General features: G+C 41.4%; 1 protein-coding gene across 5 annotated transcripts in view; it reads left to right on the forward strand.

Moving 5' to 3' along the window:
* Nucleotides 1–27,913, forward strand: part of ZNF638 (zinc finger protein 638) — a 51,318-nt gene that overhangs the window by 19,553 nt on the left and 3,852 nt on the right. For 3 of the 5 annotated variants that reach the window (XM_062493896.1, XM_062493895.1, XM_062493898.1), the window contains 15 exons: nt 1,299–1,445; nt 3,524–3,655; nt 5,863–5,912; nt 6,016–6,059; nt 7,037–7,102; nt 10,416–10,550; nt 11,530–11,570; nt 14,018–14,149; nt 15,128–15,256; nt 16,954–16,995; nt 18,660–18,800; nt 21,725–21,850; nt 23,297–23,346; nt 24,819–26,022; nt 26,412–26,477. In XM_062493896.1, the coding sequence (XP_062349880.1) occupies nt 1,299–1,445; nt 3,524–3,655; nt 5,863–5,912; nt 6,016–6,059; nt 7,037–7,102; nt 10,416–10,550; nt 11,530–11,570; nt 14,018–14,149; nt 15,128–15,256; nt 16,954–16,995; nt 18,660–18,800; nt 21,725–21,850; nt 23,297–23,346; nt 24,819–26,022; nt 26,412–26,477 (2,505 nt within the window). The remainder of the gene's footprint in view (nt 1–1,298; nt 1,446–3,523; nt 3,656–5,862; nt 5,913–6,015; nt 6,060–7,036; nt 7,103–10,415; nt 10,551–11,529; nt 11,571–14,017; nt 14,150–15,127; nt 15,257–16,953; nt 16,996–18,659; nt 18,801–21,724; nt 21,851–23,296; nt 23,347–24,818; nt 26,023–26,411; nt 26,478–27,913) is intronic. The other 2 variants (XM_062493899.1, XM_062493900.1) reach the window with 2 other exon arrangements.

A 27,913-nucleotide genomic window follows, 5' to 3' on the forward strand; every position in this document is an offset into this window, starting at 1 on the left:
CATTTAAAGAAGTTCCAAAATTCCATTAAAAAATCACGGAATTCCAAAATTCCGTTTACAAAATCCAAAATGCCATTTAAAAAAACCCCACAAAATTCTATTTTAAAAAACCCCTGCATTCCATTAAAAAATATATCCAAATTTCCAAAATTCCATTAAAAAAATCCCAGAAGTCTGAAATTCCATAAAAAAACCACAGGATTCCAAAATTCCATTAACAAAAATCCTAAAATTTCAAAATTCCATTTTAAAAAATCCAAAAATTCCAAAATTTTGTTTAAAAAAACCCCGAAATTCCAGTTAAAAAAAATCCTGACATTTCATTAAAAAACTCCAAATCCTAAAACTCCGTCGACAAAAAAATTCCAAAATTCCATTTGAAATACCCCCAGAATTCCAAAATTCCATTAACAAACTCCCAAAATTCCAAAATTCCATTAAAAAATCCCAAAAATCCTAAATTTCATTTTAAAAAAATCCCAAAATTCCATTCAAAAAAATTGCAAAATTCCGTTTAAAAAAACCCCAAATCCTAAAACTCCATAGACAGAAAACCCCCAAAATTCAAAAATTCCATTTAAAAAAACCCCAAAATTCCAAATTTCCATTAAAAAAAATCTCAAAAGTCTGAAATTCCATTTAAAAATTGCAGGATTCTAAAATTCCTTTAACAAAACTTCCAAAATTCCAAAATTCCATTAAAAAACCCCAAAATTTCCAAATTCCATTTAAAAATCCCAAAATTCCATTCAAATGAATCCCAAAATTCCATTAAAAAAATCCCAAAATTCCATTCAAAAAACCCTTAAAATTCCATTAAAAAAAAAAACCAAATCCCAAAACTCCATAGCCAAAAAAAATCCCAAAATTCCAAAATTCTATTTTAAAACATCCCAAAATTCCATTTAAAGGAAACCCCAAATCCCAAAACTCCATAGACAAAAAAATCCCAAAATTCCAAAATTCTATTTTAAAGAATCCCAAAATTCCAATTAAAAAACCCTCAAAATTCCACTGAAAAAACCCCCAAATCCCAAAACTCCATAGACAAAAGGATCCCAAAATTCCAAAATCCTATTTTTAAAAATCCCAAAATTCCACTGAGAAGAAAAAAAAAAAAAAAAAAAAAAACCCCAAACCCCAAAACTCCATTGAGAAAAACCCCGGAATTCCATAAAACCCCGTTCCATGCTCCCACCGTTCCTTGCTCATTTCCCGTTTGACCCCTTAGGATTTTTTTTTGGGGAATTCTTTCCATGGAATTTTTTTTTTTTTTTCCCCTTTTGGGATTTTTGCAGCTGCTCAGGGAGGAGTTGCTGAGCTGCGGGACCGTTCTGCACATCTGGGATTTACCCGAGGATGGATTTTCCGACCAGGACATCAAAAAACTCGTCCAGCCCTTCGGAAAAGTCAGCGACCTCATCGTGCTGCGTTCCCGCAACGAGGTCAGCAATTCCCAAAAAATGGGAATTGGGAATGTGGGATGGGCAGGAATTCCTAAAAATGGGAATTGGGGTTGGCAGCAATTCCCAAAAATGGGAATTGGGGTTGGCAGGAATTCCTAAAAATGGGAATTGGGAATGTGGGATTGGCAGGAATTCCCAAAAATGGAAATTGGGAATTGGGGTCGGCAGGCATTCCTAAAAATGGGAATTGGGGTTGGCAGGAATTCCTAAAAATGGGAATTGGGAATGTGGGATTTGCAGGAATTCCTAAAAATGGGAATTGGGAATTTGGGTCGGCAGGAATTCCTAAAAATGGGAATTGGGAATGTGGGATTGGAAGGAATTCCCGAAAATGGGAATTGGGATGGGCAGGAACTCCCGAAAATGGGAATTGGGGTTGGCAGCAATTCCCAAAAATGGGAATTGGGGTTGGCAGGAATTCCCGAAAATGGGAATTGGGATGGGCAGGAATTCCCAAAAATGGGAATTGGGATTGGCAGGAATTCCCAAAAATGGGAATTGGGGTCGGCAAGAATTCCAAAAAATGGGAATTGGGAATGTGGGATTGGCAGGAATTCCTAAAAATGGGAATTGGGAATGTGGGATTGGCAGGAATTCCTAAAAATGGGAATTGGGAATTGGGATGGGCAGGAATTCCTAAAAATGGAAATTGGGGTTGGCAGGAATTCCCGAAAATGGAAATTGGGAATTGGGGTCAGCAGGAATTCCTAAAAATGGGAATTTGGGTCGGCAGGAATTCCTAAAAATGGGAATTGGGATTGGCAGGAATCCCTAAAAATGGGAATTGGGGTTGGCAAGAATTCCTAAAAATGATTATTGGGATTGGCAGGAATTCCCAAAAATGGGAATTGGGAATTTGGGTCGGCAGGAATCCCCAAAAATGGGAATTGGGAATTGGGATCGGCAGGAATTCCCAAAAATGGGAATTGGGGTCGGCAGGAATTCCCAAAAATGGGAATTGGGAATTGGAGTCAGCAGGAATTCCTAAAAATGGGAATTGGGATGGGCAGGAATTCCCGAAAATGGGAATTGGGAATGTGGGATGTGCAGGAATTCCCAAAAAATCCCATCCCGGGATGGCTGGAATTTGGGAATTCCCAATTCCCACTCGGAATTTGGGGATTTTATGGATGGAGAGGGGATTTATTTCCCCCCCTTTTTTTTTTCTATTTGTTTTTCCCATTTTTTCCCATTTTTTCCCATTTCCCCACAATTCCCAAAGGAAATCCCACAATTCCCACCCACCCTTGAGCCTCCCACAGCGATGTCCCCAAAGCCCCTTAAATGTGGGAATTGCGGGAATTCTGGGAATTACAGGAATCGTGGGAATTGTGGGAATTCTGAAAATGGAATTTGGGAATTCTGAAAATGTAATTGAGGGAATTGTGGGAATTCCGGGAATTGTGGGAATTCTGGGAATTCTGAAAATGGAATTGTGGGAATTGTGGGAATTTTTTTAGGAATTCTGGGAATTGTGGGAATTGTAGGAATTCCAGAAATTGCGAGAATTCTGGAATCACAGGAATTGCTGGAATCGTGGGAATTGTGGGAATTCTGAAAATTGTGGGAATTCTGGAAATTGTGGCAATTGTGGGAATTCTGGAAATTGTGGGAATTGCAGGAATTGTAGGAATTCTGGGAACTGTGGGAATAGTGGGACTTGTGGGAATGGAGGGAATTCTGGGAATGGTGGGAATTGTGGGAGTGGTGGGAATTCTGGGAATTGTGGGAGTTGTGGAATTCTGGGAGCGGCAGGAATTTTGGGAATGGTGGGAATTCTGGGAATTCTGGGAATTGTGGAATTCTGGGAGTGGCAGGAATTTTGGGAATGGCGGGAATCGTGGGAATGGTGAGAATTCTGGGAATTTTGGGAATGGTGAGAATTGTGGGAAGGGCGAGAATTGTGGGAATGGTGGGAATGGCGGGAATTATGGGAATGGCGGGAATTGTGGGAGTGGCAGGAATTTTGGGAATGGCGGGAATTGTGGGAATGGTGGGAATTGTGGGAATGGTGGGAATGGCGGGAATTCCGGGAATTCCGGGAACGTCTCCGGCAGGCGTACCTGGAGATGAATTACCGGGAAGCCGTGATCGCCGCCGTGCGCTTCGGGCAGACGGAGCCGGTGCTGCTCAACGGGAAAAGGATCCGGATCGGAGAGGCCGAGAGACCCCGGAGCGCGACGGAGCCGGTACCGGGAATGGGAATGTGGGAATATGGGAATGGGGGATGGGGATGGGAATATGGGGATGGGGATGGGGAATGGGAATGGGGATGGGAATGGGGAATGGGGAAATGGGAATGGGAATGGGGAAATGGGAATGGGGAAATGGGAATGGGGAATGGGGATGGGGAATGGGGAAATGGGAATGGGGATGGGGATCAGGATTGGGATTGGGATGGGCAGTACGGGAATGGGGAACAGGGAATGGGTTCGGGATTGGGATGTGGAATACAGGAATGGGGAACGGGGAACAGGGATCGGGATCGGGGATGTGAAATACGGGAACAAGGAGCGGGGATTGGGGTTGGGATCGGGATGGGGAGCAGGGGTTGGATTGGATGAATGCATTCCCACTCCGAATGCTCTTTGGATTCCTGACCGGTTTTTAAAAACACCCGGGGATTTTATTCCCCTCTGGAAAAAGAACATTTATTGATTTGATTGGATTTGATTGGATTTGATTTGGTTTGACTTGGTTTGATTGGATTTGATTTGATTGGGTTTGATTGGATTGGGTTTGATTGGATTGGGTTTGATTGGATTGGATTGGATTGGATTCGATTTGATTGGATTGGATTGGATTCAATTGGATTTGATTGGATTTGATTTGATTTGATTGGATTGGATTTGATTTGGTTTGATTTGATTTGGTTTGATTGGATTTGATGTGATTGGATTTGATTTGATTGGATTGGATTTGATTGGATTTGATTTCATTTGATTGGATTTGATTGGATTTGATTTCATTAGATTGGATTGGATTGGATTGGATTGGATTTGATTGGATTGGATTCGATTGGATTTGATTCGATTGGATTTGATTTGATTGGATTTAATTTGATTTGATTGGATTGGATTGGATTTGATTTCATTTGATTGGATTTGATTGGATTTGATTTCATTAGATTGGATTGGATTGGATTGGATTTGATTGGGTTTGATTGGATTTTATTTGATTGGATTTAATTTGATTTGATTGGATTGGATTGGATTTGATTTCATTTGATTGGATTTGATTTTATTTGATTGCATTTGATTGTATTTGATTCGATTCGATTGGATTTGATTGGATTTGATTGGGTTTGATTGGATTTGATTTGATTGGATTTGATTTCATTCGATTTCATTTGATTGGATTTGATTGGATTTGACTGGATTCGATTGGATTGGATTGGATTTGGTTTGATTGGATTGGATTTCATTCGATTGGATTGGATTGGATTGGATTGGATTTGATTGGATTGGATTGGATTTCATTGGATTGGATTGGATTGGATTGGATTTGATTGGATTGGATTGGATTGGATTTGATTGGATTGGATTTCATTTGATTGGATTGGGTTTGATTTGATTGGATTTGATTGGATGGGATTGGATTGGATTGGATTGGATTGGATTGGATTTCATTTCATTGGATTGGATTGGATTGGATTGGATTTCATTGGATTGGATTGGATTGGATGGGATGGGATTGGATTGGATTGGATTGGATTTCATTGGATTGGATTGGATTGGATTGGATTGGATTGGATTGGATTGGATTGGATTTGGTTTGATTGGATTTCATTGGATTGGATTGGATTGGATTGGATTGGATTGGATTGGATTTCATTGGATTGGATTGGATTGGATTGGATTGGATTGGATTGGATTGGATTTGGTTTGATTGGATTTCATTGGATTGGATTGGATTGGATTGGATTGGATTGGATTTCATTTGATTGGATTGGATTGGATTTCATTGGATTGGATTGGATTGGATTGGATTGGATTGGATTGGATTGGATGGGATTGGATTGGATTGGATTGGATTTCATTGGATTGGATTGGATTGGATTGGATTGGATTGGATTTCATTTGATTGGATTGGATTGGATTTCATTGGATTGGATTGGATTGGATTGGATTGGATTGGATTGGATTGGATTGGATTGGATGGGATTGGATTGGATTGGATTTCATTGGATTGGATTGGATTGGATTGGATTGGATTGGATTGGATTGGATGGGATTGGATTGGATTGGATTGGATTTCATTGGATTGGATTGGATTGGATTGGATTTCATTGGATTGGATTGGATTGGATTGGATTGGATTGGATTGGATTGGATTGGATTGGATTTCATTGGATTTCATTGGATTGGATTGGATTGGATTGGATTTCCCGTTGCAGGTGAAGAAAGGGCTGAAAAAGCGAATCCCGAACCCCAAAAAAAGCACCAGGTGGGATCCTCGTTCCCGACGAGGGCCTCAAATCATTCCCAAAAACCCAAATTAATTCATTCCACTTTTTTCTTTAATTTAACTTAATTTAATTTAATCCCAGGAAAATTCCCAGCTCCAGCACCAAGAGCTCCAAAACCCCGGCAGGTGAGGATGGGATTCGTGAATGAATTAATTAATTCAATGAACGATTGATTAATTACTCGGTGAATTAATTAATTAATTAATTGATTGATTGATTGATTGTGGTCATTTCCGTTTGATTGCGTTACAAATCCTGAAGTTCACCCAAAAAAAATTCCCCATTTTCAACCCCAAATTTTTCCTGGCATTAATTCAAATTTTAGGATTTTTTTACCCCAAAAAAATCTGATTTTTTTTCCCCAAATTCCTCAATTTTTTCCTAAAAAAATTCAATTTTTTTCCCCAAAAATTCAGATTTTTTTTCCCCCAAAATCGTTCTAAAAATCCATTTTTTTTACCCAAATATCCCCATTTTCACTCCAAATTTTCCTTGGATTTAATTCAAATTTTAGGATTTTTTTACCCCAAAAAAATCTGATTTTTTTTCCCCAAATTCCTCAATTTTTTCCCCAAAAATTCAGTTTTTTTCCCCAAAAATTCAGATTTTTTTCCCCCAAAATCGTTCTAAAAATCCATTTTTTTTCACCCAAAAATCCCCATTTTCACTCCAAATTTTCCTTGGATTTAATTCAAATTTTGGGATTTTTTTTTACCCAAAAATTCCTCAATTTTCTCCTAAAATAATTCAATTTTTTTCCCCAAAAAATTCAATTTTTTTTCCCCAAAATCTTTCTGAAAATCCCCATTTTAACCCCGAATTTTTTCCTGGATTTAATTCAAATTTTGGGATTTTTTTACCCAAAAAATCTGAATTTTTTTCCCCGAAAATTCCTCAATTTTTTCCTAAAATAATTCAATTTTTTCCCCAAAAAATTCACTTTTTTTGTCCCAAAATCCACTAAAAATCCACTTTTTTTCCAACCAAAGATCTCCATTTTCACCCCAAATTTTCCCTGGATTTAATTGAAATTTTGGGATTTTTTTTTTTTTACCCAAAAAAATTGGAATTTTCCCCTTTTTTTTTTTTTTTTTTTCCTTAGGGAAAAAGGAAAAATTGAAGAAAGCGCCGGGAGAGAGGAAAGTGAAGAAAACCTCGGATGGGGGAGGTGAGGGAGAAAAAAATGGGAAAAAAATGGGAAAAAATTGAGGAGGAAAATTGGGGAAAAAATGGGGGGAAAATGGGAAAAAAAGGGGAAAAAAATTGATAAAATGGGAAGAAATGGAGAAGAATTAGGGAAAAAAATGGGGGAAAATTGGGAAAAAAATGAGGAAATATTGGGAAAAAAATGGGAAAATAACCTGGGAAGGAAATTGAGAAAAAATGGGGAAAAATAGGAAAAAATTGGGAAAGAAAGGGGGGAAAATGGGAGGAGAACGGGAAAAAAATTGGGAAAAAATTGGGAAAATAATGGGAAAAATGGAGAAGAATTAGGAAAAAAAAAACCAGGGAAAATTGGGGAAAAATGAGGGAAAAAATTGATAAAATGGAGAAGAATTGGGGAAAAAAATTGGGAATAAATGGGGGGGAAATGGGAAAAAATGGGAAGAAATGAGGGAAAAAAATTGGGGGAAAATGGGAAAAAAAGGGGAAAAAAACTGATAAAATGGGAAAAAATGGAGAAGAATTAGGGAAAAATGGGGAAAAATTGGGATAAAAATGAGGAAGTATTGGAAAAAATGGGAAAAAAATGGGAAAAAAAGGAAAAAATTGGATAAAATGGGAAAAAAGTTGGGAAAGAAAGGGGGAAAAAATTGGGGAAAAATTGGAAAAATGGAAAAAAAATGGGAATTACAAATTTTGGGAATATGGGAAAAAATGGGGAAAAAATGGGAAAAAATCCTCGTAAAATTGGGGAAAAAATTGGGAAAAAAATTGGGAAAAATGGGGGAAAAATTGGAAAAATGGGAAAAAAATTGGGAAAAAAATGGGAAAAAATGGGAGAAAGTCGGGAAAAAATGGGAAAAAATTGGGAAAATGGGAATTAAATTTTTTGTGAAAAAGACTGGAAAAAATTCTTGGAAAATTGGGAAAAAATGGGGAAAAATGGGAGAAAGTTTGAAAAAATTGGGAAAATGGGAATTAAAAATTTTGGGAAAAAATCCTCGGAAAATTGGGGGGAAAATGGGAAAAAATGGGGAAAAGTGGGAATAAAACATCTTGGGAAAATGGGAAAAAATCTTCAGAAAATTGGGAAAAAAATGGGGAAAAATTGTGAAAAAATGGGACAAAATGGGGAAAAAAATGGGAAAATGGGAATTAAAAATTTTGGGAAAAAAATGGGAAAAAAAGTGTTGGAAAATTGGGAAAAAATGGGGAAAAATGGAAATAAAAAATCTTGGGAATATGGGAAAAAAATTGGGGAAAAAAATGGGAAAAAATCTTGGGAAAAATGGGAGAAAATGGGAGAAAATGGGAGTTAAAAATTTTGGGCGGAAAATGGCAAAAAATTCTCGGAAAATTGGGAAAAAATTGGACTAAAAAATCTTAGGAATATGGGAAAAAAAATGGGAAAAAATCCTCGGAAAATTGGGGAAAAATGGGAAAAAATTGGGAAAAATGGGAATTAAAAATTTTGGGAAAAAAAATGGGAAAAAATTGGGGGAAAAATTGGGAAAATGAGAAAAAATGGAAAAAAAGGGAATTATAAATTTTGGGAATATGGGAAAAAAATGGGAAAAAATCCTCGGAAAATTGGGGAAAAAATTAGGGAAAATAATGGGAAAAAATGGGGAAAAATTTGGGAAATGGAAATAAAAAATCTTGGGAATATGGGAAAAAATTGGGAAAAAATGGGAGAAAATGGAAAAAAATGTGAAAATGGGAATTAAAAATTTTGGGGGGAAAATGGGAAAAAATTCTTGGAAAATTGGGAAAAAATTGGGAAAAAATGGGAATTAAAAATCTGGAAAATTGGGGGAAAAATGGGAAACAATTGGGAAAAAATGGGAAACAATTGGGAAAAAATGGGAGAAAGTGGGAAAAAATTGGGGGAAAAATTGGGGGAAAATTGGGAAAAATGGGAATTACAAATTTTGGGACTATGGGAAAAAAAATAGGAAAAAAATGGGAAAAAAATTGGGAAAAAATGGGGGAAAAATTGGAAAAATGGGAATAAAAAAATCTTTGGAAATGGGAAAAAATTGGGAAAAAATGGGAAAAAATGGGAGAATGTCGGAAAAAATTGGGAAAAAATGGGAAAAAATACTCGGAAAATTGGGAAAAAAATGGGGAAAATAATGGGAAAAAATGGGGAAAAATTGGGAAAATGGGAATAAAAAATTTTGGGAATATGTGAAAAAAATTGGGGAAAAAAATGGGGAAAAATCTTTAGAAAATTGGAGAAAAATGGAGGAAAATTGGGAAAAAATGGGAGAAAATGGGGAAAAAATGGGAATAAAAAATCTTGGGAATATGGGAAAAAATTGGGGAAAAAAATGGGAAAAAATCTTTGGAAAATTGGGGGGAAATGGGAAAAAACTGGGAAAAAATTGGGAAAATGGGAATTAAAAATTTTGGGAAAAAATCCTCGGAAAATTGGGAAAAATTGGGAAAAAAATTGGGAAAAAATGGGGGAAAAATTGGAAAAATGGGAATAAAAAAATCTTTGGAAATGGGAAAAAAATTGGGAAAAAAATGGGAGAAAGTTGGGAAAAATTGGGGTAAAAAATGGGATTAAAATTTTTGGGAAAAAGACTGGAAAAAATTCTTGGAAAATTGGGAAAAAATTGGAAAAAATGGGGAAAAATGGGAGAAAGTTGGAAAAAATTGGGAAAATGGGAATTAAAAATTTTGGGAAAAAATCCTCGGAAAATTGGGGGAAGAATGGAAAAAAATGGGGAAAAGTGGAAATAAAAAATCTTGGGAATATGGGAAAAAAAATTGGGGAAAAAAATGGGAAAAAATCTTCAGAAAATTGGGGAAAAATGGGAAAAAACTGGGAAAAAATTGGAAAAAATGGGAATTAAAAATCTGGAAAATTGGGAAAAAAATGGGAAAAAATTGGGAAAAAATGGGAGAAAGTTGGAAAAAATTGGGAAAATGGGAATTAAAAATTTTGGGAAAAAAATGGGAAAAAATTGGGGGGAAAAATGGGAAGAAAATGGGAGAGAAAAAATTTGGGAATAGGGGAAAAAAATTGGGAAAAAAATGGGAAAAAATGGGAAAAAATTGGGAAAATGGGAGTTAAAATTTTTGGAAAATGAGAAAAATATTGGGAAAAAAATGGGAGAGAAAAATCCTTGGGAAAATGGAAAAAAAAATTTGGAAAATGTTGGAAAATGGGAAAAAAAAAATTGGGAAAAATAAAACTTGGGGAAAATGGGAATAAAAAAATTTGGGAAAATGGGAAAAAACTGGGAAAAGTATTGAAAAAAAATTGGTTTTTTCTGGGTTTTTTTTGTTTTTTTTTTTTGGGACAGGAAAAGCTGAAGATCCCGAGGATTCCGGGCTGGAAATTCGGGAATCGGAGCCACCCGATCCCAAAAATCCTGAAATTCCCAAAAATCCCCCAGAGCAGGAGCCCGGGAAAGCCCCAGAGGTTGAGGAGGGACCAGGTAATTCCTGGGAATTTTGGGAATCTGGGAATTGTGGGAATTTGGGAATTCTGGGAATTTTGGCATTCTGGGGAGTTTGGGAATTTCTGGGAATTTTGGGAATTCTTGGGAATTTTGGGAGTTTGGGAATTTCTGGGAATTTTTGGGAATTTTGGGAATTTTTTGGAATTGTGGGATTTTGGGAATTTTTGGGAATTGTGGGAATTTTGGGAATTGTGGGAATTGTAGGAATTTTTGGGATTTTGGGAATTCTGGGAATTTTTGAATTCTGGGGAATTTGGGAGTTTCTGGGAATTTCTGGGAATTTTGGGAATTGTGGGAATTTTTTGGAATTTTGGGAATTTTTGGGATTTTGGGGAATTTGGGAATTCTGGGAATTCTGGGAATTTTGGGAGTTTCTGGGAATTTTTTGGAATTTTGGTAATTCTGGAAGTTTCTGGGAATTTGGGGAATTTTGGGATTTCTAGGAATTTGGGAATTCTGGGAATTGTGGAAGTTTCTGGGAATTTGGGGAATTCAGGAATTCTGGGATTTTGGGAATTTGGGAATTGTGGGAATTTGGAAATTAGCAGAATTTTGGGAATTTTGGGAGTTTATAGGAATTTGGGGAATTGTGGGAATTCTGGGGATTTCTGGGGAAATTGGGAATTCTGGGAGTTCCTGGGAATTCTGGGAATTTCCAGGAATTTCAGGGAATTTTGGGAATTCTGGGAATTTTTTGAGATTTTGGGAATCTGGGAATTTGGAATTCTGGGAATTTGGGAATTGTGGGAATTTTGGGAATTGTGGGAATTTTTGGGAATTGTGGGAATTCTGGGAATTTTTTGGATTTTGGGATTCTGGGAATTTGGGGAATTGTGGGAATTTTTGGGAATTCTGGGAATTTTTTGGCATTTTGGGAATTGTGGGAATTTTTGGGATTTTGGGAATTCTGGGAATTTTTGGGACGGTCGATTTCCTTCTTTTCCTGCTTTTGCAGAGACCCCGAGCAGCAAAGAACGCGCGGATCACAGGGAGGAGGTCTGGGAATGGGATTGGGAATGGGATTGGGATTGGGAATGGGAATGGGAATGGGATTGGGATTGGGATGGGATTGGGAATGGGATTGGGATTGGGGATGGGATTGGGAATGGGATTGGGATGGGATTGGGGATGGGAATGGGAATGGGATTGGGATTGGGATTTGGATGGGATTGGGAATGGGATTGGGAGTGGGAATGGGAATGGGAATGGGATTGGGATTGGGATGGGATTGGGAATGGGATTGGGATTGGGGATGGGATTGGGAATGGGATTGGGATGGGATTGGGGATGGGAATGGGAATGGGATTGGGATTGGGATTTGGATGGGATTGGGAATGGGATTGGGAGTGGGAATGGGATTGGGATTGGGATTGGGATTTGGATGGGATTGGGAATGGGATTGGGATTGGGATTGGGAATGGGAATGGGAATGGGATTGGTTTTGGGATTTGGGGGATTTTGGGGATATTTGATTTTGGCCTTTAGGGAATTGTAGGGTTGGGGGAAAAGTGGGAATTTGGGGAATTTGGGGGAATTACAGGAGTTTGGGAATTGTGGGGATTTGGGGGGATTTTGGGAATTTGTGGGGGATTGGGATTTGGGATTGGAGGAATCCGGGGAATTGTAGGATTTGGGAAATTGTGGGAATTTGGGGGATTTTGGGGATTGTGGGGATTTGGGAATTTGGGGGGATTTTGGAATTTATGGGGTTGGGGTTGGGGGAATTGTGAGAATTTGGGAACTGTGAGAATTTGGGAACTGTGAGAATTTGGGATTTGCAGGGATTGTGGGAATTTGGGAAATTGTGGAAATTGTGGACATTTGGGATTTGTGGGAAATATGGGAATTGTGGGGATTGTGAAAATTTGGGAACGGTGAGAATTTGGGATTTGTGGGAATTGTGAAAATTTGGGAACGATGAGAATATGGGAATTTGAGAGATTGTGGGAATTTGGGATTTATGGGAATTGTGGGAATTGTGAAAATTTGGGAACGATGAGAATTTGGGATTTGTGGGAATTTTGTGGGAATTGTGAAAATTTGGGAACAATGAGAATATGGGAATTCGGGAATTGTGAGAATTTGGGAATTGTGGGAATTTGGGATTTGTGAGAATTTGGGAATTGTGGGAATTGCGGAAATTTGGGAATGATGAGAATTTGGGATTTGTGGGAATTTGTGAGGAATTTGGGAAATTGTGGGAATTGTGAGAATTTGGGATTTGTGGGAATTTGTGAGGAATTTGGGAAATTGTGGGAATTGTGAGAATTTGGGATTTGTGGGAATTGCGGAAATTTGGGAACGGTGAGAATTTGGGATTTGTGGGAATTGTGGGAATTGTGAAAATTTGGGAATGATGAGAATATGGGAATTTGAGAGATTGTGGGGATTTGGGATTTGTGAGAATTTGGGAATTGTGGGAATTGTGGAAATTTGGGAATGATGAGAATTTGGGATTTGTGGGAATTGTGGAAATTTGGGAACGATGAGAATTTGGAATTTGTGGGAATTTGTGAGGAATTTGGGATTTGTGGGAATTATGAGAATTTGGGATTTGTGGGAATTGTGGGAATTGTGAAAATTTGGGAACGATGAGAATATGGGAATTCGGGAATTGTGAGAATTTGGGAATTGTGAGAATTTGGGAATTGTGGGAATTGTGGAAATTTGGGAATGATGAGAATTTGGGATTTGTGGGAATTGTGGAAATTTGGGAACGATGAGAATTTGGAATTTGTGGGAATTTGTGAGGAATTTGGGATTTGTGGGAATTATGAGAATTTGGGATTTGTGGGAATTGTGGGAATTGTGAAAATTTGGGAACGATGAGAATATGGGAATTCGGGAATTGTGAGAATTTGGGAATTGTGAGAATTTGGGAATTGTGGGAATTGTGGAAATTTGGGAATGATGAGAATTTGGGATTTGTGGGAATTGTGGAAATTTGGGAACGATGAGAATTTGGAATTTGTGGGAATTTGTGAGGAATTTGGGATTTGTGGGAATTATGAGAATTTGGGATTTGTGGGAATTGTGGGAATTGTGAAAATTTGGGAACGATGAGAATATGGGAATTTGGGAATTGTGAGAATTTGGGAATTGTGAGAATTTGGGATTTGTGAGAATTTGGGAATTGTGGGAATTGCGGAAATTTGGGAACGGTGAGAATTTGGGAATTGTGGGAATTGTGAAAAATTTGGGAACGATGAGAATATGGGAATTTATGAGGAATTTGGGAAATCGTGGGAATTTTGGAAAATTACGGAAATTCCGAAACCGCCGGAACCCTCCGAACTTTCCGCGACTGTTCCGACGACCCTCGCGTAAAAAAAAAATAAAAAATAAAAAATAAAAAATAAAAACCACAGCGCAAAACCAGCGACAACAACAACAAAAAAAAACCCCAAAAAAATTCCCAAACGGATGATCCGGAATTCCGACAGGATCCCGAGGAATCGTGCGTGCTGCTCGTGTCCAACCTGCCCGACAAGGGAACGACGGAGCAGGAAATGTCCAAAGTGGCCAAAGCCTTCGGGGGCCTGCGCGATCTCCTCATCCTCTCTTCCCATAAAAAAGTCAGCGCTGGCGATTCCCGGGATTTTGGGGGATTTTTTGGGGGGTTTTTGGGGGATTTTTTGGGGGGTTTTTGGGGATTTTTGGGGATTTTTGGGGGGGATTTTTTAAGGAGTTTTTAGTGGAATTTGGGGTGTTTCTGGGATGTTTATGGGATGTTTCTGGGATGTTTATGGGATGTTTCTGGGATGTTTATGGGATGTTTCTGGGATGTTTATGGGATGTTGTATGGGATGTTTCTGGGATGTTTCTGGGATGTTTATGGGATGTTGTATGGGATGTTTATGGGATGTTTCTGGGGTGTTTCTGGGGTGTTTATGGGATGTTTATGGGATGTTGTATGGGATGTTGTATGGGATGTTTCTGGGATGTTTATGGGATGTTTCTGGGATGTTTATGGGATGTTGTATGGGATGTTTCTGGGGTGTTTATGGGATGTATGGGATGTTTTTGGGATGTTTATGGGATGTTTCTGGGATGTTTATGGGATGTTTCTGGGATGTTTATGGGATGTTGTATGGGATGTTTCTGGGGTGTTTATGGGATGTATGGGATGTTTTTGGGATGTTTATGGGATGTTTCTGGGGTGTTTCTGGGATGTTTCTGGGGTGTTTCTGGGGTGTTTATGGGATGTTTCTGGGATGTTTCTGGGATGTTTCTGGGATGTTTATGGGGTGTTGTATGGGATGTTTCTGGGGTGTTTATGGGATGTTTCTGGGATGTTTCTGGGATGTTTCTGGGATGTTTCTGGGGTGTTTATGGGATGTTTCTGGGATGTTTCTGGGGTGTTTATGGGATGTTTCTGGGATGTTTCTGGGATGTTTCTGGGTTGTTTCTGGGATGTTTCTGGGATGTTTATGGGGTGTTGTATGGGATGTTTCTGGGGTGTTTATGGGATGTTTCTGGGATGTTTCTGGGATGTTTCTGGGGTGTTTCTGGGGTGTTTCTGGGATGTTTATGGGATGTTTGGGTGCGTGCAGGCGTACCTGGAGATCCCGCGCCGTGCTGCCGAGGCCATGGTGACGTTCTACAGCTGCTTCCCCATGGCCCTGGACGGGAACCAGCTGAGCGTGCGGCACGAGCCGCGGCACCGGCACCTCAGGGACGAGGTGGGGACACGGGGGAAATGGGGGTTATGGGGTTATGGGGTTTGTGGGGTTAATGGGGTTAGTGGGGTTAGTGGGGTTATGGGGTTAATGAGGATATGGAGTTATGGGGTTAATTGGTTTATGGGGTTAATGGGTTAATGAGGATATGGGGTAATGGGGTTAATGGGGTTATGGGGTTAGTGGGGTTAATGAGGATATGGGGTTATGGGGACTTCGGCACCTCGGGGACAAGGTGGGGACATGGGGGAAATGGGGGTTAGTGGGGTTTATGGGGTTTGTGGGGTTAATGGGGTTAGTGGGGTTAATGAGGATATGGGGTTATGGGGTTAATGGGGTTATGGGGTTAATGAGGATATGGGGTTAATGGGGTTATGGGGTTAATGGGATATGGGGTTAATGGGGTTATGGGGTTATGGGGACTTTGGCACCTCGGGGACAAGGTGGGGACACGGGGGACACGGGGGAAATGGGGTTAGTGGGGTTTATGGGGTTAATGGGGTTATGGGGTTAATGGGGTTATGGGGTTAGTGGGGTTAATGGGGTTATGGGGTTAGTGGGGTTAATGGGGTTAGTGGGGTTAATGGGGTTAATGAGGATATGGGGTTATGGGGTTAATGGGTTTATGGGGTTAATGGGTTAATGAGAATATGGGGTAATGGGGTTAATGGGGTTAGTGGGGTTTATGGGGTTAATGGGGTTATGGGGTTAGTGGGGTTAATGGGGTTAGTGGGGTTAATGCGGTTAATGAGGATATGGGGTTATGGGGTTAATGGGTTAATGAGGATATGGGGTAATGGGGTTAATGGGGTTAGTGGGGTTTATGGGGTTTATGGGGTTAATGGGGTTATGGGGTTAATGGGGTTATGGAGTTAGTGGGGTTATGGGGTTAATGGGATATGGGGTTTATGGGGTTTATGGGGTTACGGGGACTTTGGCACCTCGGGGACAAGGTGGGGACACGGGGGACGTGGGGTTATGGGATATGGGGTTAATGGGGTTATGGGGTTAATTAGATATGGGGTTATGGGGTTAATGGGGTTAATGGGATATGGGGTTATTGGGGTTAATTAGATATGGGGTAATGGGGTTAATGGGGTTTATGGGCCTCTGGGGTTAATGGGGTTAATGGGGTAATTGGGATAACGGGGTTAATGGGATATGGGAACCACGGCATCTCGGGGACGAGGTGGGGATAGGGAGGGTGTGGGGGAATACTGGGGGAATGTGGGGGGAATATGGGGTGAGTGGGGTTATGGGGATTGGGGATTAGTGGGGTTGGGGATTGGGGGATTTAGGAAAATCTGGGAATTGTGGGGATTTGGGAATTATGTGATCTGGGAATTGGGGGGATTTGGGAATTAGATGGTGGGAATTGTGGGAATTCTGTGGGAATTGGAGGAGTTTGGGATTTGGGAGGATTTGGGAATTGTGGGGATTGTGGGAGTTTCTGGGGAAATTCCACCAAAAAAAATTCCCACTTTTCCACTTGGAGCAAGATTTGGATTTAATTCAAACTTTCAGCACTTCCTGGTGTTTAAAACGAGGAATTTTTCCCACTGGGAATTAATCCTGGAATTTTTTTTTTTTTACACGATGAGCACTTAATTAATTAATTAATTAATAATCGCTTATTAATTTTGAATCCTTTATTAATAATCATTAATTAAGCTCCAATTCCATTTTTTTTCTCCCTAAAGGAAGCGATTTTCATTGGTCTCATCAAGGATTCTGATCCCGAGGTGAGTTTTTCCTTTGTTATCCCAAATTTTTCCTTCGTTATCCCGAATTTTTCCTTCGTTATCCCGAATTTTTCCTTCGTTATCCCAAATATTCTTTGGAACTTCATGAACTAGGAGCTGGGAATGCTCATTCCCATTTCGGGATAAATCCCATTTTATTCTTGCAATGGGATTAAGTTGGAATTTTGGGAACCTCCCGCAATTGACCCTTGATCCCCTCAGAATTCCAGGATTTATTCCAGGATTTATTCCAGGATTTATTCCGGGATTCTCCTCAGCTGGCTCTGAGGTTTTCCCCTTTTTTCCCCCCTTCCCTGCCCCTTCCCCCCCCTTTCCTTTTTCCCTTCTTTCCCAGCTTCCTCTTTGTTCCCCTTTTTCCCTTCTCCTCTTTTTCCATTTTTTTCTCTTTTTTTTCTTCTTCCCCTTTTTTCCAGTTTTCCCCATTCCCCCATCCCCATTCCCATTTCCCATTCCCCATTCCCAATCCCATTCCCCATTGCCATCCCCATTCCCCAATCCCATTCCCATTTCTCCATTTCCCCATTTCCCATTTCCCCATTTCCCCATTCCCCCATTCCCCATTTCCCCATTCCCCCATTTCCCATTCCCATTCCCAATCCCAATCCCATCCCCATCCCCACCCCCATTCCCCCGTTCCCATTCCCATTTCCCAATCCCCATTTCCCCATTTTCCCAATCCCATCCCCATTCCCATTTTCCCATCCCCATTCCTAATCCCATGCCCCATTCCCATTTCCCCATTCCCCAATCCCAATCCCATCCCCATTCCCATTCTCATTCCCCATTTCCCCATTTTCCCATTCCCCAATCCCAATCCCCATTTCCCCCAATCCCATCCCCATTCTCATTCCCCATTTCCCCCATTCCCATTTCCCAACCCCCATTTCCCCCCATTCCCCTCCCCATTCCCATTCCCCCATTCCCATTTCCCCATTTCCCCATTTCCCCATTTTCCCATTTCCCCATTTTCCCATTCCCCAATCCCAATCCCCATTTCCCACAATCCCAATCCCATCCCCATTCCCATTTTTCCTTTTCCATCCCCATCCCCATTCCTAATCCCATTCCCCATCCCCATTCCCATTTCCCAATCCCCATTTCCCCCAATCCCAATCCCAATTCCATCCCCATTCCCATTCTCATTCCCATTCCCCATTTCCCCATTTTCCCATTCCCCATTCCCATTCCCCATTCCCATTTCCCAATCCCCATTTCCCCCAATCCCAATCCCAATTCCATCCCCATTCCCATTCTCATTCCCCATTTCCCCCAATCCCAATCCCCATTTCTCCCAATCCCAATCCCATCCCCATTCCCATTCTCATTCCCATTCCCCATTTTCCCATTCCCATTCCCCATTCCCTTTCCCCATTCCCATTTCCCAATCCCCATTTCCCCCAATCCCAATCCCATCCCCATTCCCATTCTCATTCCCCATTTCCCCATTTCCCATTTCCCCATTTCCCCATTTCCCAATCCCCATTTCCCCCAATCCCAATCCCATCCCCATTCCCATTCTCATTCCCATTCCCATTCCCCATTCCCATTTCCCCATTCCCATTTCCCAATCCCCATTTCCCCCAATCCCAATCCCATTCCCAATCCCATTCCCACCCCGTAACCCCTCTCTCTCCCCGTTCCAGGTGAACCCCTCGTGTCTCCGTTCCCACCTGGTTCACCTGGGGAACCTCCCAGCCCATGGTTTTGGTGAGCTGGAGGTGGTTTGTGCCGGGCTGCGTTTCGGCAAGGTGCAGCACTACGCCGTGCTCAGCAACCGCCGGCGGGTACGGCCGGCCCGGGGCTCCCTTTGGGGTCATTTTGGGGTCCCTTTGGGGTCACTTTGGGGTCACTTTGGGGTCACTTTGGGGTTCACTTTGGGGTTCACTTTGGGGTCCCTTTGGGGTCACTTTGGGGTTCACTTTGGGGTCCCTTTGGGGTCCCTTTGGGGTCACTTTGGGGTCACTTTGGGGTCCCTTTGGGGTCACTTTGGGGTTCACTTTGGGGTTCACTTTGGGTTCCCTTTGGGGTTCACTTTGGGGTCCCTTTGGGGTTCCTTTGGGGTTTCCTTTAGGGTCCCTTTGGGGTTTCCTTTGTGGTTCACTTTGGGGTCCCTTTGGGGTTCCCTTTGGGGTTCACTTTGGGGTCCCTTTGGGGTCCCTTTGGGGTTCACTTTGGGGTTCCTTTGAGGTTTCCTTTGGGGTTCACTTTGGGGTCCCTTTGGGGTCCCTTTGGGGTTCACTTTGGGGTTCCTTTGAGGTTTCCTTTGGGGTTCACTTTGGGGTCCCTTTGGGGTCCCTTTGGGGTCCCTTTGGGGTTCCCTTTGGGGTTTTACCTCCCCCTCCTTTCTTCACCTGCTCCGCAAACCTTGGAGAGTTTACGGGGAAATTTTTCGGCTGGAGATCGGGATTTTTGTGTTGGTTTTAGGGTTTTTTTTTTTTGTTGATTTTTTTGGGTTTTTTTTTTGGGGAGGGGGGGCGGTGTAGAGGATTTGTTTTGGAGGATGATTTATGGGTGTTGTAGGGTTTTTTTAAGGGGGTTTTGGGGGTTTTTTGGGGGTTTTTGGGGGTTTTTAAAGGGTTTTTTAGGGATTTTTGGGGGGTTTCTTGGGATGTTCTGGGGTCTTTTAGGGATTTTTTGGGGATTTTTTTGGGGGCTTTCTTGGGATGTTCACAGGGTTTTTAGGGATTTTTTGGGGGGATTTTTTAGAGCATTTTTTGTGGATTTTTGGAGGAATTTTTGAGGGATTTCTTGGGATGTTCTGGGGGTTTTTGGGGGATTTTTGAGGATTTTTTAGGGATTTTTTGGAGGAATTTTTGGGGGGTTTCTTGGGATATTCAGGGGATTTTTAGGGATTATTTGGGAATTTTGAGGGTTTTTAGGAATTTTGGGGGTGCATTTTTAGAGATTTTTGGGGCATTTCTTGTGATTTTTGGAGGGGCTTTAAGGATTTTTGTGGGGTTTTTTTTAGGGATTTTTTGGAAGATTTTTGAGGGGATTTTGGAACTTTCTGGGGATATTTTTTCAGGATTTTTTGATGGAATTTTTGGGCATTCCTGGGATTTTTTTTTTTTTTTATTTTAATTTTTTTCCTCCTAGGCCATCCTGCCGTTGGACAGTTCCAAATCCACAATTAGGGGGAATTTTTTTTTATTTTTATCTTAAATTTCCCCTCAAACCAGCCCCAAATCCACAATTAACAGAATTTTATTTAAGATTTTTAATTTTTCCCCTCAGGCCAGACCCAAATCCACAATTAGCAGAAATTATTTTTATTTTAAATTTAAATTTCCCCCCCCAGGCCATCCTGCAGTTGGACAGTTCCAAATCCACAATTGGGGGATTTTTTTTAAAATTTATTTTAAATTTCCCCTCACACCAGCCCCAAATCCACAATTAACAGAATTTTATTTAAGATTTTTAATTATTCCCCTCAGGCCAGACCCAAATCCACAATTAGCAGAAATTATTTTTATTTTAAATTTAATTGTTTCCTCCCAGGCCATCCTGCCGTTGGACAGTTCCAAATCCGCAATTGGGGGGAATTTTTTTTATAATTTATTTTAAATTTCGCCTCAAACCAGCCCCAAATCCACAATTAACAGAATTTTATTTAAAATTTTTATTTTTTCCCCTCAGATCAGCCCCAAATCCACAATTAGCAGAAATTATTTTTATTTTAATTTAAATTTCCCCCCCCAGGCCATCCTGCAGTTGGACAGTTCCAAATCCGCAATTAGGGGGATTTTTTTTTAAATTTATTTTAAATTTCCCCTTACACCAGCCCCAAATCCACAATTAACAGAATTTTATTTAAGATTTTTAATTATTCCCCTCAGGCCAGACCCAAATCCACAATTAGCAGAAATTATTTTTATTTTAAATTTAATTTTTTCCTCCCAGGCCATCCTGCCGTTGGACAGTTCCAAATCCGCAATTAGGGGGAATTTTTTTTATAATTTATTTTAAATTTCGCCTCAAACCAGCCCCAAATCCACAATTAACAGAATTTTATTTAAGATTTTTAATTATTCCCCTCAGGCCAGACCCAAATCCACAATTAGCAGAAATTATTTTTATTTTAAATTTAAATTTCCCCCCCCAGGCCATCCTGCAGTTGGACAGTTCCAAATCCGCAATTAGGGGGATTTTTTTTAAAATTTATTTTAAATTTCCCCTCAAACCAGCCCCAAATCCACAATTAACAGAATTTTATTTAAAATTTTTATTTTTTCCCCTCAGATCAGCCCCAAATCCACAATTAGCAGAAATTATTTTTATTTTAATTTAAATTTCCCCCCCCAGGCCATCCTGCAGTTGGACAGTTCCAAATCCGCAATTAGGGGGATTTTTTTTTAAATTTATTTTAAATTTCCCCTCACACCAGCCCCAAATCCACAATTAACAGAATTTTATTTAAGATTTTTAATTATTCCCCTCAGGCCAGACCCAAATCCACAATTAGCAGAAATTATTTTTATTTTAAATTTAATAAATTTCCCCCCCCAGGCCATCCTGCAGTTGGACAGTTCCAAATCCGCAATTAGGGGGATTTTTTTTTAAATTTATTTTAAATTTCCCCTCACACCAGCCCCAAATCCACAATTAACAGAATTTTATTTAAAATTTTTAATTTTTCCCCTCAGGCCAGCCCCAAATCCACAATTAGCAGAAATTATTTTTATTTTAAATTTAAATTTCCCCCCCCCAGGCCATCCTGCAGTTGGACAGCCCCAGCTCCGCCCGGTACATGCACAGCTTCCTGCAGCAGTACCCGTACTCCATGGGGGAGCACACACTCACCTGCTCCTTGTCCTGCCACCGAGACTCTCCTGAGGTAAAAATTCAACTTTTATCACCATTTGGAGTTTTTTTTTATAGGGGTGGGAGATTCTTTCAGAGAGTTGCTGGGTGGGATTTTTTCACCTCAGGATTTTTTTTTGTCAGGGTTGGGATTTTTTTTTTCCCCTCAGGATTTGGGATTTTTCTTTCACAGTTTCTCTCTGATTTTGGGATTTTCCCTTAGACTTGAGATTTTTTTTTTTTTTTTGCCTCAGAATTGGGAATTCTTTTTCCCCTCAGAGATGGAGGGTTGTTTCTTTTTTTCCCTTAAGGGTTTATATTTTTTCCCTCGGGATTGGGATTTTTTTTTTTCCCTCAGGGTTGAGATCTTTCCCTCAGGATTTGGGATTTTTCCCTCACAGTTTCTTTCAGATTTTGGGATTTTCCCTTAGCGTTGAGATTTTTTCCCCTCAAAATTGGGAATTTATTTTCCCCTCAGAGTTGGAGGGTTGTTTTTTTTTTTTCCTTAAGGGTTTGTATTTTTTCCCTCAGGATTGGGACTTTTTCCCTCTGGACTGGGAATTTTTTCCCTCAGATTTTGGGATTTTTCCCTCAAGGTTTGGGATTTTTTTCGCTCACAGTTGGGATTTTTTCCCTCAGATTTTGGGATTTTTCCCTCAGGATTGTGATTTTTTTCCCTCAAATTTTGTGACTTTTTTTCCCTCAGGGTTGGGACTTTTTTTGCTCAGGTTCAGGATTTTCCCTCAGGGTTGCAACTTTTCCCTGAGGTTTGGGATTTATTTTTTTCCTAAGGGTTTCGATTTTTTTCCCCTCAGGATTGGGATTTTTCCCTCAGGGTTTGGGGATATTTTTTTTTTCCCTTCACAGTTTCTCTCAAAGTTTGGGATTTTCCCCTCGGGGTTTGGGATTTTTCCCTCATATTTTGGGATTTTCCCTGAGGTTTGGGACTTTTTCCCTCAGGGTCTGAGATAAATCCTGGATTTTAGGGATTGTGGGTTTTAGAGAATGGCTGGATTTTAGGGATAAGGAATGGGATTTGTAAGGAATGGTTGGATTTTATGTATTAATAGGGAATGTTATTTGTAAGGAATTACTGGATTTTAGGAATAGGGATAAGGAATGGTTGGACTTTAGGGATAGGGAATGGGATTTGTAAGGAATTACTGGATTTTAGGGCTAGGGAATGGGATTTGTTAGGAATTATTGGATTTTAGGGATGGGGAATGGGGTTTTTAAGGAATGGCTGGATTTTCAGGAATGCCCTGGGCGTTTCTAAGGAATGGTTGGATTTTAGGGATGTGATCCTGTTCCCAAACCCATCCTGCTCCAAAGCCTGGCTGCCCTGAAGGAGGGATGAACCTTTCCCGTCGGAATTCTCCTCCTGGGAATGGGGTCGGGAACAATTCCCTGCAGTTCTGCCTTCCCTTCCCGGTGCCTCCTCTGGAACTGGAAAATCCTGACCTTGGCTTTTGTTTTCCAGGCTGAAACCGGGAAAAGGGAAGCGAAGAGAGAGGACGGGAGCAGAGGAAAGTACGGCCTGCGTGGATTTCAGGGAATTTGGGGGAATTTTGCAGAGTTTTTCTCCATTTCTTTTCCCTCTTGGAATGTTTATCCACAATTAGGGAATGCTGAGCCTCCCTCCAGCTTTGTCCTGCTGCTCCTCCTTCCCAAAGCTAGAGAGAAAATATTCGGGATTGGTTAAAAAATCATGGAAAAACGAGGTGAAATCCCAATTTTCTGCTCAGGTCCTGGCTCCTCCTGTTGTTTTTTATTCCATCCTGTAGCTATTCCCTCTATCCCTGCCTCTGGAATTTCTCATCCCAACTGCTGAATTCCCAGAAATTTTTAGGAATTTTTTGTCAAATATGGCTTCGATCCCATTTTTTTCTGTGATTCCAGCTTGGATTTCTGGATGAGTTTTGTTGTTAAAAACCCCAAAATCATGTATGGATGATCCAAAAATTTAAGGAATTCTGTTATGGAAAAGCTCTGTATTCCCAGATCCTCTTTTTTTTCCATGAAACTGCTGAATTTTGGGAGCTTTAATTCCCAGATTAATGGGAATCACTTCCTCACAGCCACCTCTTGATTCCAGACAGGTGGAATTAAAATGAAAATTAAAATTAGACTTTTCCATGAATTCCAGCTCCTGAAAAGTTGAAAAACTGTCATTTTTCCTTGCTCCATGTATTTTCCACATAATTGTTTTATTCCTTTTCATAGGGAGCAGAAAACACCGAAATTACTGTTTTAATTATTAATTATTAATTCTTTATCTTAAGCTTTAATTAATTAAACTCCACCCCTGGGTTCTGCCTTTCCCAGGCTGCATTTTCCATGAATTCCAGGGAGGAGTTTTCCATGAATTCCAGGGAGTTTTTTTCCATGAATCCATGGCGGAGTTTTCCATGAATTCCAGAACTTTCCCATGAATTCCAGTGGAGAACAAACTGAGCACATCCAGAAATGTTGAATTGATGGGAAAATCCCTTTTTTGAGGGGTGGATCCCAAATCCCACTGTCCTGGACAATCCTGATTTTCCCAGGTTTTGGAGCAGAAATTCCCTGCTGGAATTCTGCTGGAATGGCTGCTCCAGGCACAACCATCCCTAATTCCAAGCTCATCCTGTGGGATTCTTTCCTTCAGGGAAGAGTCTGAAATTCCCTGGAAAGCTGTGTTATCCCAGGGAATTTAAACCCAAACCAAAACCTGATCCCAGATCCAATCCCAAATCCGAACCTGCTCTCTGGGCAGACAAAGCTCTGCTTAATTCCCTTATCCAGGAGCTTCCTTTTGGTTGGATATTCCCATTTTTCCCTCTGTGGGATTGAAATTTCCCAAGGCCTGAGGTCTCCAAAATGTCAATTCCTTTGTCACCTTGTACCACAGAATTCCCAATCCCATTTCCTGATGCTCCAGGAAAAACCCCCAAAGTTTTCTGGGAACTCTGGAATTCTCCCCTCATGGTTTGATTTCTTCTGTTTCTTTGAAATGCTTTTAGCTCTGCCTTGAAAAAAAATCCAGAGGGATTTGGAACGGTGCAAAAAACACCAGGAAATCCATCGGGAGAGCCCAGGAAAGGCCAAATTCCCAACCCAAATGTCCTGGAGGAGATTCCAGTGGGACAGCTGGAGGTTCCTGAGTCACAGGCAGGAGGAGGAGCAGGGATGCATGTGGATGGATTGGATCCTGGAACTGGAATTCCCGTGGATCCTGCCGGCAGCAAATCACCCGCAGCGACGTCGGAGGAGAAGCCGGCGCCGCTTTGTGGAGCGGGGAAAGAGGAGGCTCGGGATGAGCCGGAGCTGGAAATCCCAAAGGAGGATGAGGAGCCCTCTGCTCCTGCCGTGGATCCTCTGGAATCATCCAGCAAAGGGATCCCAACGGGCGGAGGAACGCCGGGAGCCATCCCTGGAATGTCCCCGAGCTCGGAGGAGGCTCCCGCGGTGTCGCCCGCTGTCACCCAGCCCAGCACGGAAAAAACTCCTGTTCCTGAGGCTGGGAAAAGCAGCTGTGAAGCGTCCACGGAAAGGAAAGCTGTCCCAAAAAGTGGGGATGCTCCAGGGAAAAAATGGGATGTGGCTGGAGCAGAGAGAGAGGGGACGGCGGAGGAATCCGTGCTCAAAACTGGGGAAAATCCAGGGAAGACTGGGGGAAAATCTGGGACAGAGCTGGAGAAAACACCTGGAAAAATGTCGTGCAAGGGTGGGGAAAACTCTGGGAATGCTGGTGGGGAGATCCACGTGGGAAGTTCGGTTAAAATCCCACCAAATAAAGGGATGGGAGCTGGAAAATCCGATCAAAGCCGCGCGGCGGCTCCGGTAAATCCCACTGCATCCCTGAAGGAATCTTGCGTTGGGAAAACCCTTCTGAAGGCTGTGGTGTCCGTCCCGGATATCCTGAAACAGAGAATTCCTGTCAGGATCACCAAGCCTTCCCTGGGAAAAGCTGGGGAGCAGAAAATCCCCCCAAGAGCGAGGCCGGAGAAGAAAATTCCCGGAAAAGCCGCAGCTCAGCCGGGAGCTGGGAACAACCAATGGAAAGGGAACGGAAATTCCGGGATGGATGCGCAGGGAGACGGTGGGAAGAGCTCGTCCCAGCAGGAAAAGGATTCCCAGCTGGAATCTCGGGACAGTTCAAAGCAGCAGGGAGAGAGCGGAACATCTGGAACATCTGGCACGAGGGAAAATCCCAGCAGGAATCAGGTGAGGATGGCAGGAATTCCGGTGTTCCCTGGCATTCCGGGATCATCCCTTTCCCTTTTCCATAAATCCCTGGGCCACCACAAGAGCTGCTGGCCAAGCAGTTCCCTTTAGCAACGCGAGGGTGGAACCAGTTGGAAAATCCTACGGAAGTTGTTTCGGAAGCGAATCCAAACTGAATTCCTTGGAGCAGCTTCAAGTGGGGATAAACTCCTGCGGAGCCGGAATTTGCTTTCCCAAGACCTGCGCAGATGGAAAAGAGGCTCCTGAGCCGGGTGTCACCTGTTGGGGACAAATCCCTGGAGCCGCGGGGACATCCCAACCAAAGCTGTGCTCGGAGAGCGTTGGGATTTCGTGGGATTTCATGGAATTTTTTTGTCCCATTTTTGCAGGCTCCTGGTGGGGGCAGTGGTACAACTTGGAAAAGCAGCGCTGGCAACGTTGGGAAACAGAAGGAGGTAAGGATGGAAAAAGGTGGGATTAAAGGGATGGAAAAATGTGGGATTAAAGGGGATGGAAAACTGGGATTACAAATATGTTAAACCGTGGGATTTAAGGGATAGAAAACTGGGATTTAAGGGGTGGAAAACTGGGATTAAAAGGATGGAAAACCGTGGGATTAAAGGATGGAAAACTGGGATTAAAGGATGGAAAACCATGGGATTAAAGGATGGAAAATTGGGATTAATAGGATGGAAAAATGTGGGATTAAAGGGATGGAAAAATGTGGGATTAAAGGATGGAAAAATGTGGGATTAAAGGGATGGGAAAATGTGGGATTAAAGGATGGAGAAATTGTTTAAAAGGATGGAAAAATGTGGGATTAAAAGGATGGAAAACAGAGATTGAATGGATGGTAAGATGGGATTGAAAGGATGGAAAACTTGGATTAAAGGGATGGAAAACTCATTAAAATGATGGAAGAACTGCTATTAAAAACATGGAAACCTGTGGGATTAAAAGGATGGAAAACAGGGATTAAAGGGATGGGAAAATGTGGGGTTAAAGGGATGGAAAACTTGAATTAAAGGTATGGAACACATGGGATTAAAAAGACAAAAAATTGTGTAGTTAAAAGGATGGAAAACTAGGATTAAAATGATGGGAAACTGGTATTAAAAGGATGGAAATATGTGGGATTAAAAATATGGAAAACTGGGGGATTAAACATGGAAAACTGTGTGATAAAAGGATAGAATACGTGGGATTAAAAGGATGGGAAACCATGGGATTAAAAGGATGCAATGTATGGAAAAGGGGATTTTTGATGTTCCAAGGGGTGGGATTGGATGGGATTTCAGGTCTTTTCCCACCCAAACCATTCCAGGATTCCGTGACGTTCCTGCTCTCAGGAATCTTTCCCCTCCTCCCGCAGTGGGATTACCAAATTCCTGCCCTTTTTCCATCTGGTCTCCATGGGTCCCGCGGGCTCTGGGATGCTGCAATCCCTTTGGAATCACTTTTCCTTTGGATCCAAATTTCCAGGCTCGTGGAGCCTCTAGCACCAGGAAGCCCCAGCTGGGAACAGATCCTGTAAATCCATCCCTAAATCCCAGTTTCCCAGCTGGCGTTAAATATCCATGAAAACGTGAGGGGTAGGATGGAAGAAAAAATTTGGAAGAAAAAGCAACAAAAATTCAGGATTATCCATGGAAGAAATCAGAGGCATCATTTGGGATGGGGCATCCCTTCCTTTGGATCCAGAACTTTGAATTGGCAGGGATTTTATTTGTTGGATTTTATCCATTGAAATTTATCCATTGAAATTTTATCCATTGAAATTCATCCATTGAATTTCATCCACCGAGTTTTTATCCACTGAATTTTTATCCATTGAATTTTATTCACTGAATTTTATCCCTTTAATTTCATCTGCTGAATTTCATCCACTGAA

This window comes from Cinclus cinclus, chromosome 5 (genome assembly GCF_963662255.1).
Source record: "Cinclus cinclus chromosome 5, bCinCin1.1, whole genome shotgun sequence".
NCBI classification, from domain to species: domain Eukaryota; kingdom Metazoa; phylum Chordata; class Aves; order Passeriformes; family Cinclidae; genus Cinclus; species Cinclus cinclus.